Genomic DNA, 12,770 nt, shown 5'->3' on the forward strand with positions numbered 1-12,770 from the left:
TGCGAGACAGATAAAGCGAGAGAGTTTGATTTCTCGTGTCTGTGTATTGTATTGTCTAATTATGTACATGTGTGTCTGTGTGTCCGCAGATGTAAGTACTGCGATCGTTCGTTCAGTATTTCATCGAATCTTCAGCGCCACATCCGTAACATCCATAACAAAGAGAAACCCTTCAAATGCCACCTGTGTGACCGCTGCTTCGGGCAACAAACCAACCTGGACCGGCACCTCAAAAAACACGAGAATGGTAATTTATCAGGTATACACACACATATTAATATATATATATATATATATATATATATATATATATATATATATATATATATATATAGTTTATCATTTTTTATTTACATTTGTTAGCAACTGTTAATGGTTATAGTTTTTATTTATTTATTAAATTTTGCATCTTATGTGTAGGCACGGCGATGTCATCGCCCCGTTCAGAGCTGGACAGTGGCAGTGCCATCTTGGAGGACAAGGAGGATTCGTATTTTAACGAAATACGAAACTTCATCAGTAACACGACACAGAACGCAACATCTCCGTCACACTCCGAGGAAGGGTAAACACCATCTTCTTCCTGTAGTACACTAATACATACAGTGTTCATATATAGACTTTAACTTTTAAACACAAAAACGTCTTATTTGTCATCAGAGCCTGGGCTTAGTGGTTAGTGTATGTGCTCAAACATTGAGCTTGTACGAGTGGCGCAGGCTCAAATAAATCTTCACATCGGCTCTCAGTCCATTTCATTGTCAAATCTGACACTTTTATTTTATACTATTATTAATGTATCAATTTTATTGTATTTTATTCAATAATTATTTCACATTTTTATTATTAATTTTTTAAATTAAAATATTTTTTATTTAAAAACTTTATTTCTATTTATTTATTTCAGTCATTTTAATTAATTTATTTATTTATTGTTTAAATGCAATGTATGTCAAAAGTTATACACATTTTTTATGTTAAATTTTAGGTATTTACATGAAAACTCAAACTTCAAATCAGTATCTTACTGAAAACTACACTATTTTTAATAATAATTGTATGTTCACAGGACACACACACACACACACTCACAAGCAAACTCACATGCAAACGGAGCGTCCATTAGGCTGTCAGTCATCAGTTGGCGCTAGTTGCCTGCGGCAGAATGGAGGTTATTATACACAAACATTACTGAACACAACACTTCTCATGCCTTATTCATTAACCCTCACCTCTGAGTGAATACCATCACATGAAAGGAAAGAACTGGTATAGCAGTGTGTATTAACCGCACATGTGAACGTATCTGTGTGTGTACATATATTCTGTATGGTTGTTAATCATTACCCTGTCGCCTGCGGTTTTAAAGAGCAAAGATTGGGGCAGGTCTCCAGAAGGACGTGATTACTGATTGGACGATTGCAAGCGCGTGCAGAATGCTGTTGACTTTTGGCTGCGTGTGCATACATGAATTTTGCCATCTGCATATGATAATTATCGCTGATCATTTCCAAGCAATGATCATCAGGTTGGATGACGGTTGAGATGTTTGACCTGGTCATCCGTGTGTGTGTGTATGACAGATTGAGTCAGATAAAGATCTTAGGTTTTTTGATTTCTTCATTGTTTCATTAAAAGGATCCTAGAGTCATTACAACATCGACTGTGTGTGTGTTTGTGCGCGTCCCACATCTGGTCCCAACATGTGTTTTGTGAACAGGAAGTAGGTGTGGGAGAGGAGGTCAGAGGGCGCTGAATGTTTCCTGTCAGAGTGACTGCTCCTGATAGATACTTTATCCTCCACAAATTACCACAGCTCTCTCTAATTAGCCGATCTGTTTTCATCATCACGCTAGCGTTGCCTCTCTCTCGTTCTCGCAGTATTAGCGGGGTGCAGAGTGATGAGAGGACGTGATTTCTGGGATTATCCGAGATGTGAAAAGGGTTAACCCTCGCGCAGTTACACTAATCCGAGGAAAGAACGGAGGTGAGAGATGAAGCCTAGAGGAAAATGTTATTGCTCAGATGTTGCTCTTTTATAGCTCAGCAGTCATAATGGAGAGTTTCATTTACTTTGTCTCAGATTTCATCTAAAGATTGTTAACATACAATCACAATATTGAGCTATAATATCAATTTGGATAGCTGACCTAAAATGTCTCCTGGTAGATAAAATTAGACTTTATTTGCAGATGGATGCAAATGGTTGGATGGATGGATGGGTGTGTGGATGTAATGATAGATAGAGATTGTAATAGGAATGCAAATATTTGTTATCAAATCCTTTCAAGATGAAATGTATTACTATTTTAATTTTGTATATTATTATTGCACTAATATTTTCTCTCTCAGATCCATCATTTCTGGCTCATTTCCAGTAGAGATTCTTTAAATATTGTTATTAGTGACACCGGTGGCCATTAAGTGAACTGCAGCCAACAACTTCGCTATCGTGCACATGTAACATACAAGAGACTGAACTTTAGGCCCCTAAGTGCTTTTTTATTCTTTGCTTAGAAGTAAAAAGAAGTTGGAAATATCTTTGTAGTGATATAATGTTAATGAACTTCCAGACACCGTCAACGCTGCTGAGAGCGACGCTAGAGGAATATGTAAATATGTGCTGCGCGCTTTTCTCTCAATAACAGAATAAACACACACAAAAAATGACAGTGGTGAGAAAACAGCCGTTAAGAAAGCATCTGATCATAGCAATGTGGATTTCTGAAATTCACCAGAGCTGTCGACGGACTTAATCTGACTTAATCATGTCGACAGACTTAATAAAATTACACTATTATGATAGTTTGGTAATAAAGTATGTTGAGACTCACAGATCTGGCTATATGCGGAGACTATAGTTTGAGTTAATCTCTTTTCATTGCATGACACATTGACATTACAGTACAGAATGGCTCTTTCAGCATCATCCTAAACATTGTATAAGCATTCGCTTCATGTGTCACAGAACGGAACGGGTTATCGGGCGTAAACATCACATCCATTTGATTTTCCCAACAAAAAACTGAGTCCTTAAAAAAAACAGTCTACAGGTTTTCAAAGAAAAACTAGGAAGTTGGGGAAGGTCTCGTTCAAGCTGTTCACACACTGCCAATAAAAAAGTGATAAATACATGAAAATTCTTACATATAGCCCCTTTAATAGATATTCTCTTATTGAGATCCCTCGATTAGATGGAATCTTTCTCTGAGAAATTTTCATTGCAAACATCTGTATACACAAACTTATATTTTCTTATCCTCTCTGTATTTGCAATTTTTCCTCTCTGTTTTTAAAGTTCGGATGGGAAATTGCTATTTTTAAGTTGAGGAAAGAGTAGAATCAGGACAAAACGAGTGATTCAGCCTTAATGTGTCTCCTTTGGCTGGTCTGTGTATGTGTGTGTGTGTGTGTGTGCGTGTGTGTGTGTGTGTGTGTGTGTGTGTGTGTGTGTGTGTGTGTGTGTGTGTGTGTGTGTGTGTGTGTGTGTGTGTGTGTGTGTGCGTGTGTGTGTGTATGTGTGTGTGTGTGTGCGAGTTTGGATAGCTGGCCTCTGTCTCTGTGGGGAAATGGCTGCTTTGGCAGCTCCTTCTCTCCACTCACCAAATGGACTGTCAGCTAAATATTTGGCCTATTAGATGAATTGGAGATAAAGAAGAAAATAAACTAGGGAAAGAGGAGATGTGAGCTGTCTGAGTGAGAAAGAGAGCTGAAAATAAGTGAGAGGAAGTGTAGAGGCCTGCTGTCTAAGTGCCCAGCCGATGGGCGGCTCGTTTCTGCCAACCAGGGGCCCTCGTAACTGATGACAAACAGTCTCTTTCTCCAACACACTCGCCCTCTTTCTTTGAGCATTTCCTCTCATTTAGAAAGCGTGGGCATGTGGTTCTGCTTTTTAAGGTGGTTTATTTTTTCGAGACAAACAGAACTAGGTTTCAGCGCTAAATGATTTTCTTTTTTGTAATCAGGGATTGGCGTAGCAGTCAAAAACTCATGCCTGCATAACGTCATTAAAAACAATTCTCTATGTTCTCCATAGGCTCAACGGCAGTCATTTTGATGCAGACAAAGCCCTGCCTGGCCAGGGGTCACGTGACCTGGACGAAGAAGACGGGGAGGAGCTTGGAGCAGAGGAAGAGGATGCGGAGAATAGCGACTGCGCCAGGAAACCCAGCGAGGATGTCATGCCTAGCAGTCTGGACCATGACATCATTAATGATGACATCGATTTCGAGGGACCAGATGATCTAGAGAACAGCAAATCCTCACCACAAAGGTACGTGTACAAAAAAACACCTGAAAGCACTTGTTATATCCATTCATTTTTTGGTTGTAAAAACGAATCTCTGCATCGTTTTTCAGGTTTAATGAGGATGAGGATGATGAAGATCACAGCAGTTTCTCCACGTTGGATCACATCCGTCACTTTAGCATGGAGGACGGGGATCTTAGCGACAATGACGTCGGCAGCTTTGGCCCCGCCCACCTGCAAGAAGGCATTAAGCAGCCCCTGTACAGGAAGTCTAAGTCACAGGTACATCACCAGGACCATTGTCAAATTGAGTATCCGATTTTCCATGAATATAGTTTGTGTATTTGTAACTGTATATCTCTCTTGTTTATAGGCATATGCTATGATGCTGTCTCTAGCTGATAAGGATCCACTCCATTCGTCTACCCATAATGCCCCGATGTGGCACAGTTTGGCCCGCGCTGCAGAACCCAGCGCCATTCAGTCTCTCAGCCACGTATGACACCTCCGTGTAACCATGTGACCTAACTTAACATTGTGTTACACTACCGGTCCCCACACACACACACACCTGCACAAGTGCCCAAATCCTCATGCCATACGCACCAAGATCCCATGTACATGAACAAATTATCGATTGACTGTTTGATTGACTTATTGATCAAGTACAGTTAGTAGGAATGACAGTAGTGTCAGTAATTTCGATGGTGATGATGAAGACGATGATGACAATACTAGTAATACGTAATAATAATTGTATTTATTCTGTCAAGTTCCAATGTTTTGCACAGCAGTGGCAGCTGTTGAACAGTTTTTGAGATTGCTAATGAAACGTCGGTGTCATGTTTGTGAGTTTTGTCCGCTAAAACCGTAGTTACTAAGAGTAACAGATAAGAGTCTTCCACAAGACGGATGTGATGGCAGATTATTCAGGCACAACCGCCTGCCGGCCTGTGAATATATTTCGAATTAACAACATCACACACGCAAACACAAATACAGACACAAATCACAATCGTGTGTTTTTCAAGCATTTTAACAGTTTCTTTTACAAACTTATGCGGGGGTCGTGGGGTTTAGTGTTTCCTTTTAAGATATTCTCCAGAAGTTTGTGAATTTAAAAAACGTAAACAGATAAAAGGTGTGACCTTTAGACCTCTCACTGACGCTGCTTGTTAAAAAAAGGGAGTAAGGAGCGAGACAGTGACTATTTTCAAGTTCTGTCCAATTAAAGCACTGCATTACCTTCAACCCACTTTCCCGCCAGTTTGTGCGGAAAACAGACGCTCTTTTTAAGTCGTTTCTTTTTTAAGTTTGGAAGAGTGGTTGTTAAAAAAAAATGCTAGCAACTTTTTTTTCTAAATTGAGAAAAATTAGTGTAAGAACTGAATCTGTAGAATTCGCGTAAAGGGCATTTTATCGTTTTCCATTAGTTGGCGAACGATACCACTAATTAGCCTGAATGCTAGTCTTTAGCCTCACCGTCCTAGTGTGTCTTTCATTTATAGACAATCATGGGTTTCTTGTGTTATTTCTTTTTTCTTGTTGTTTGTTTTTTTGTTTTGTCTCACTTTTTTTTCTTGGTTGATGTCTCAATGTTATTGCTGTGTACCTTGAAAGTTGTATTTATTTCTCTGCAAACTGTAGTTTGTTTACTGAATAGCACTGCTCTCAAGCGCCCCCTTGTGTTGAAATGAAGAATTTCTCACTGAAAAGTTTGGGGGACGAGACTCTACTGGGGTTTGTAGAAGTCTGAATGCCAGATAGTATTAAACGTTCCATCACAGCTTATACTTCTAATAAAACTGGTAAATGATATAGATATTACTAGGTTTTTTGTATGACAATTTATTGATTCAACTGTAAAATATATAAAAAAAGAGAAAATCGAGGGTTGAATAAAAACAGCTGATATTTCTTCTTAAAACGCATGATTGGTCCAAGCTGTACCTGACATTTTCTATGGTTGTCTGCAAGCTTGTGTGACGTTTGGGTCCATGTTGATTTCTTGTGCCGAACCTTCGAGAAAAGCCAGATTTTGTTTATCCTCACGAGGTGAAGGACCAGATCTTTCCTATTTCACTTTGTTTGTTTGTTTTTTTGTCGATGTTTATAATCCCATTTTTAAAAGTAATCAGTGAGTTGAGGTACTTCTGTTTTAATGCTTTCTACAATGTAACTGTATTGCATTATAATTCAATACTGTGGGAGGAGTTACTGAGAAATAAAAAAAACAACTCCTGTGTGGGCGTACTGTGCACTCTCCGAATGTCTCTGTCTCCCTTCATCTCTTTATCTCTTTCAGGTTGACATATTTCCACCCAAAATTTAAAGTAAAAGATATGCATAAAGAAAATGAGACCAAGATTGTTGGCATCGGGACAGCATTTCTTATTTAACAGACCAAAAGTTGCTGGTGCCACTTGACGATAAACGCTCAACGTGCGTTGTTCTCCGTGTTCTCAATGTTCTCCATCTTTCTTGAGAACAGCATAAAACCCTTTAGATACCAGCTCTCTCACACACCCACTCGTATTATTTCACACCGAGACACATAAAAATGTCGTTCACACACACTGGCAGACAGACACAGCGCGAGTCTGATCCCCGGTCATCACTCTCACACAGGCCCACTGTCCCACAGCCAGCGAGAGTCTGAGAGAGAAAGAGAGAGAGAGGAGGGAGGCAAGAATGCGCACTCCACTCGTTTGTTTGAGGGAAATGATGGATGAGGTGGAGAGATGTGATGACCTGGCTCATCGCTCAAACTCTCAATGAGAAACAACATTCGACTGACATCTCTCTCTCATTGTTTAAACGGGATCCAACTTCTCCAGCCAACCCGGTCAGAATCCCTCGTTCTCACCCTCATAATTCTCCCTCTTTCCTTCCTAATCATATTCCCCATTGTCTTTCTTTTTACATTTCCAGAGGGATGCCATTTTTATCACTCTCTCTTCCAGTCCATCTATTCTTTTCCTTCTGTCCTTTCCTCACCCTGTTATTCTCTTTCTCTCTTTTTGATTTGTAGTGTGTGAATGCCATTGTAGACAGAGGGGTGATGACTGCTGGTCTGGGATCGAGGCTTTGCGTGTTTGTATGTGATGAGAGGCAGGGTGGGATTTGCTTGGGAAAATTAGTTAAGACCTCTTTTGTGTTTCCTGCCATTTTCACTCAAGATAATCCCGATTTTGTTGTCCCTGTCTGCCTTACGGGGTTATAGCGACACTGCAAAGCAAAGACAAAACACCGTAACTACAATACAATTTCATAATTTACTCATTGTTCAAAACCTGTATGATTTTCTTTCTTCTGCAGAACGCAAGATGATATTTTGAAAAATGTCCATTCAAATGAAAGTCAAGTATTTTGGACCCCATTGACTTACATTTTATGGACAAAAAAATCTTCTTTGGTGTTCCGCAGAAAAAAGAAAGTCATAGATTTTGAACAACATGAAGGTGAGAAAATGATCACAGATTTGTCATATTTTGGGTGAACTATCCCTTTAAGGCTGGTTCATGGAAACCCTAATGGTAAAAAAATGAGATGGGAGGAAAAATTTGATTTTAATGCATTGGCATTCTCTCGCCAAAGAGAAACTTAATGTGCAAAACTTTTGTCATGAAAATAACATGAGGTGGGAGAAAATAATATAATTTTGTTTTTGCGAGGAGAATGCAAAGTTTCTTTGAGGAATGCATTGAAAAGAACAAGGTAACACTTACCATGAACTAACAATGAAAAATGCTTCTAAAACATTTATTCATTTTAATATTAATTTCACCATTTACTAAGACATTATTCAAATCTGTTAACATGATTTAATGGACCTGCATTAGCTAACTAACAATGAACAGTTGTATTTTTGTTAACTACCGTTACCAATCACTAATAAATACTGTAACAAATGCATTGCTCATTTATTAGTTGATGTTAGTTACTGCATTGGACCTAATGGGACCTTTTTGTACAGTAAAGTGTTGCAGAGACCAAAGTTTTCCCATATTTAAAGCAGAACTAAGTGACTTTTTTACCTTAACCGAACAGCTTTGGAGTCATTGTAATGTTTATATTACTGATTTCGTGTTGAATGGTGGTCGTCTCGCACCCCCCTGGTGCCTGTGAGCCGCAAAACCATCCTTGCAACTTTGGGCCGGCGGGTCGCCGGCCTCAGTGTTAGGAAGTATCGTGTGATATCAGGTCTCGCGAGGTAACGAATTGCTTCCCCATCCCCATCCAGGATACGGCTAGCTAAAAGAACAACTATCGTCCCATGGCAAAGCTGGCATATAAGAAGCAGAAACCTAGAAAAGCATTGTCGGAGGAACAGAGAAAGAGGAAATGGCAGACTGACCGAGCGAGGAGTTAGACACGAGTAAAGATCGGACCTGCGTTTTCAGAATGGCGGAAAAAAACGAAGAAAGCGCGGTCGGAAGAGTCTAGAAAAAGGTAACGAGAATCTGACAGCACGAGGAACCGGACAAGAGTCCCACTCGCTCAGTCTTTCACTGTTAACGTTGATTCCTGCGATTATCATGAGAACAGTTGCAATATCTCACATAATTATCAGGACATAAATAAGCCTACATGTTGTAAATAGTGTAAATGAACGCAATTTGCAAACTATTATGATAAATTGCAATAATCATGTCTAACAACATCATAACGGACATTGTTATGAAATCAGGGCTCTCAAGTGTCACGCATTGAGCGTGACAGTCACTCATTTCGGTCTTTTGTCACGCTCTCCCGCCACACATTGTATTTCTCACGCTGAAAAACTGTTTGAAATATATTTAATATGCCAAAACTCTGGCCGCGCCGTTCTCACTGTGGAACCGGTAGGAATCAAGCGCGTCTCCTCTGGTGTTGTTCGTCGAGCTACACAATAGCGAATCAGAAAATAGCACTATTGTATCTGGGTAAGATTTAACGCAACAATCAATGACAAAAATGTATCTGTCGGCTGGATGTCACTCTTTCCTGTCTTCAAAACTTGAGAGCCCTGCGAAATAATGCGACGTACATGATACACTTTATTGGTGTCATCTGGCATTTAGGCTCAGGTAAGCCTAACGCGTTAGGCTACTTTATTATTATGAAGTGCAGAGGCCGTGAGTGCAGATAGGCTCTGCGTGAGTGGTGTTTACGACAGTAACGTTAAATACAAGTACTCTACAGCGACTCTAGGGATCGCTGTTTGACAAAAACAGAGATCCTGCATAGTGCCGCTTTAAGTCGAAACTGAAATGTAAGGTACACAGTAAAAGCGGTGTCACACTCATTGATAATTGATGACCCGCTTTTGGTCAGTGCAAGCTGTCAGTCTCTGAGCTCAGCGGGGCGTCCTGCTTTGATGAGGTCATCATGGGTCAGCCAGCTCTGATGAGGTCACAGTAGGTCGTCCCACTTTGATGAGGTCGGCTGGATAGGGGTTTGTGGGTGCTGTAGTAGGGTGAAGGTGGTAATGGGTCTACAGAGGAGGAAAAGAGGCCAACATGGACCATTACTGACCAGCTGTTTGCAGTGTAAGTCTGTCGCGTGCGTGCGATTGCGTGAAAGGTCACAGGCCGTGGCTTTGTGCAGGGCTGCATCTCAACACTGTCAACATGAGTGTGTGTGTGTGAGCCCGTCCCCTGGCCCCTCCCGAACAAACACAGTCACATTGGTCCTTCTCAAGGGAGTGGTTGCATTTAATGATGGGATTTCCCATTGCTCTCATCAGAGTGCATGGATCTATCTAATGAGTCTTTTGGCATAGGTACAGAACAGCCACACACACGACATCCCACTCGCATGTGTGTGTGTTCGAACACAAGCCCCTCTCTTTTATGTGGACTGAAACATGCCCGTACACTCTGCCACCACCCCACAGTGGCACGGGAGCCCGGGTCGGGACATTTATCATGAACCCTGAGTGCAGGGTGTGACACTGCTGGCACTCTCTCCCTGATTAACTTGGCACAGCTACTTGCCCCCTTGCCAGAAGAAACAGCACCCGCTGTGCTTAGGTGTGGGCTGGTACAGACGGCACTGTGTGCCTTTCATACATGATGGACATGTAGAGAGGACCATCTTTAAAGGGATTTCTCTTACAACAATAAGCCATGAGTGACTGTGTTCTTAAAGGTGCAGTAAGTGATTTATGAGAAACGCTGTTTATATTCGAAATCCCCAAAACAAACACGCCCCTACCCAAAAGGATCACATCCCTATCTTGATAGCTCCGCCCTAAAATTTACAAACACTTTACGCAACACAAAACCTCCCTCCTCATGAGTGTTTACGCCCCCTACTATGTTTTTTGGGTCTCGGTCCGATCGCAAGAAATCGCTAAAAATATGGTTGATTCTTAAGAGCCGTTCACACCAAGGACGATAACTACAACAATAACTTAAACTGTAAAAGACAAAATGTAAGGCTACGAGAATATAGCGAAGTTCACACCTACATAACGATAATGTCACTGAGAATTGGAATCTTTTTCAGAAGAATTATTTTCTCGAGCTGATGAACTATAACAATAACATAGACAGCGAATCAGAACTCCCTCGACCAGTATTGTTAGAGTGAAACAGTCGGGTTCTGAAGGTATAATTTCCATTCATTTTCTCCATAGGGAAACTGATTTTTAATGATAAATTGAAAACAGCATATTACCTTTAAAGACAGCACACTATGAGCTACAGGTTCCTTAATCGAGGGAATTTGCTTCTGTTGAATCCGTCAGCCCTTATTATTTTAGTTCATTTTAAAACAATCGTGTTTAACAGCGGAATTTGTGGTTAAAAAAATAAATAAAATAAAAATACTTTACCCATGATGCCGTAAAGAAAATTCCACCAGTCAGAAAGTCGAAAAAGCTGAAAGTGAAAAAATAGCTCTTTAGCTCCGCCTACCTCCATGAATCACTGCGAATGACATAATCAAGTCGGTCTCTATTTGTTAATTCGTTCGGTTCACATGACGTCACTGTAGCTTTGCGCCGCCATCTTGACGACCGGCGGTCTCAGTACTGGCTGCAATATGTTGTGCAGTTCTGCTGCAACAACAGCCGAAAGAGGAACCCCGAACTGGTATTTTATTCTATACCAAAAGAAAAGGATAGAATAAATGTCTAATATTGTATGAATGTCTAATATTGTATCATGTCTCATCTTTCTGTGCGCACACACCCGAGCCGAAGCGTGCAGCCATAGACTCCTATACAGCGCGCGAGTAATGAATTGAGCTCTGTTTCGTGTCTGAATGGACAAATACACACAACATTATGTTTAAATGTCCATTTTGGAGAGTATTCACGTAAAATATGTCAGTTATATCTTAAACAGGGTTGTAAACCAGTCTCTTTGGTGTAGAGAGAGAGAGAGACGAGGAAAACAAAGCATGCAAATGGAAATTTTCGCGGCCGGAATTTATCGAGCTCATTTTTTTATCGTGCGATTAATTGATTTATCGACTATCACGACAGGCCTAATCCAGATTAATGACAGCTAGCCGTGAGCCGTGGCTAACAGCTAGCAAGCTACCAGAGCCACTTAGCTAACAACTCGCTACCTAGTCAGAGCAAACTACCACCAAAATCATACATTTGATTTATTTTTATAATACCAATATTTCCCATGATTAAATATAAATCCTTGGTGGCCAGGTGCCGCACTTTTACGTTTGTAACCCATCCAGCCACAGCATATTGATACGTGTCTGTACTCTTTGAAAGCCTTCAAGCGATGCCCACTGTATGGGGAGGGGTTATGCACAAGGTAAATATATATATCATGGAAGGCAAATTGGGGCAAGTCTGGGGCAGATGATAAAGGACAAAAGAAAACTGGGGGTAACAAATAAGGATCGGAGACTAAAATTAAAATTTTATCTATCTATCTCTGTCTTTCTCTCTCATTCAAACGTCACAAAAACGCGTCGCTCCCATTGAAAACAATTGGAATTTTACGCCAGGTGCGTGAAAAAACGTTTTGGTGGACACACGGCCTGAGTTTTTTAGGCAAGAATGTAGTTATTTAGACCTCAAATATGTGACTAATATATAATAATGCTTATTTACAATCTGTTTGTTTACATGCTTTCGCAGATACAAGCTCCGGGCTGTCAGCGGCCATTCAGCGCTCGTAGACCTACTCATGTAGGCTACCCGCAGAGAACAGTGTCATATATATATATATATATATGTATATATAGGGTAGGCTACTGTGCAAAAGTCTTCTGCACATTTATATTTTCACCAAAAAAAAAGGTAGCCGGTTTAAGCCAGTTATTTATTTATATCTTTCGCTGTAGTGTCAGTAGGAATTATCAGTTTACATTTCCAAACATTCCTTTTGTCATTAATTGAAATAATCCAGTGAGATTTTTGTATGCCCAAGGAGTCTGACAACAGCCGGTATGATCCACACAGAGATCTGATCTCACCATCATCGAGTCTGTCTGTGATTACATGAAGAAACAGAAAATATGAGACAGACTAAATCCAGAAGAACTGTGGCAACATCTCCAAGAC

The 12,770-nt window shown here is 40.4% G+C and overlaps 1 protein-coding gene across 44 annotated transcripts in view; it reads left to right on the top strand.

Annotated features, from left to right (window-relative positions):
* Positions 1-6,514, top strand: part of mecom (MDS1 and EVI1 complex locus) — a 178,486-nt gene extending 171,972 nt beyond the window's left edge. For 23 of the 44 annotated variants that reach the window (XM_077207929.1, XM_077207916.1, XM_077207911.1 and 20 more), the window contains 5 exons: positions 90-259; positions 421-565; positions 4,037-4,273; positions 4,360-4,531; positions 4,623-6,514. In XM_077207929.1, the coding sequence (XP_077064044.1) occupies positions 90-259; positions 421-565; positions 4,037-4,273; positions 4,360-4,531; positions 4,623-4,751 (853 nt within the window). In that variant the 3' untranslated portion in view covers positions 4,752-6,514. The remainder of the gene's footprint in view (positions 1-89; positions 260-420; positions 566-4,036; positions 4,274-4,359; positions 4,532-4,622) is intronic. The other 21 variants (XM_077207933.1, XM_077207914.1, XM_077207926.1 and 18 more) reach the window with 1 other exon arrangement.
* Positions 6,515-12,770: the final 6,256 nt, after the last annotated feature.

This window comes from Siphateles boraxobius, unplaced genomic scaffold, assembly GCF_051911475.1.
Source record: "Siphateles boraxobius isolate OS27281-9 unplaced genomic scaffold, OSU_SipBor_1 6, whole genome shotgun sequence".
NCBI lineage: Eukaryota > Metazoa > Chordata > Actinopteri > Cypriniformes > Leuciscidae > Siphateles > Siphateles boraxobius.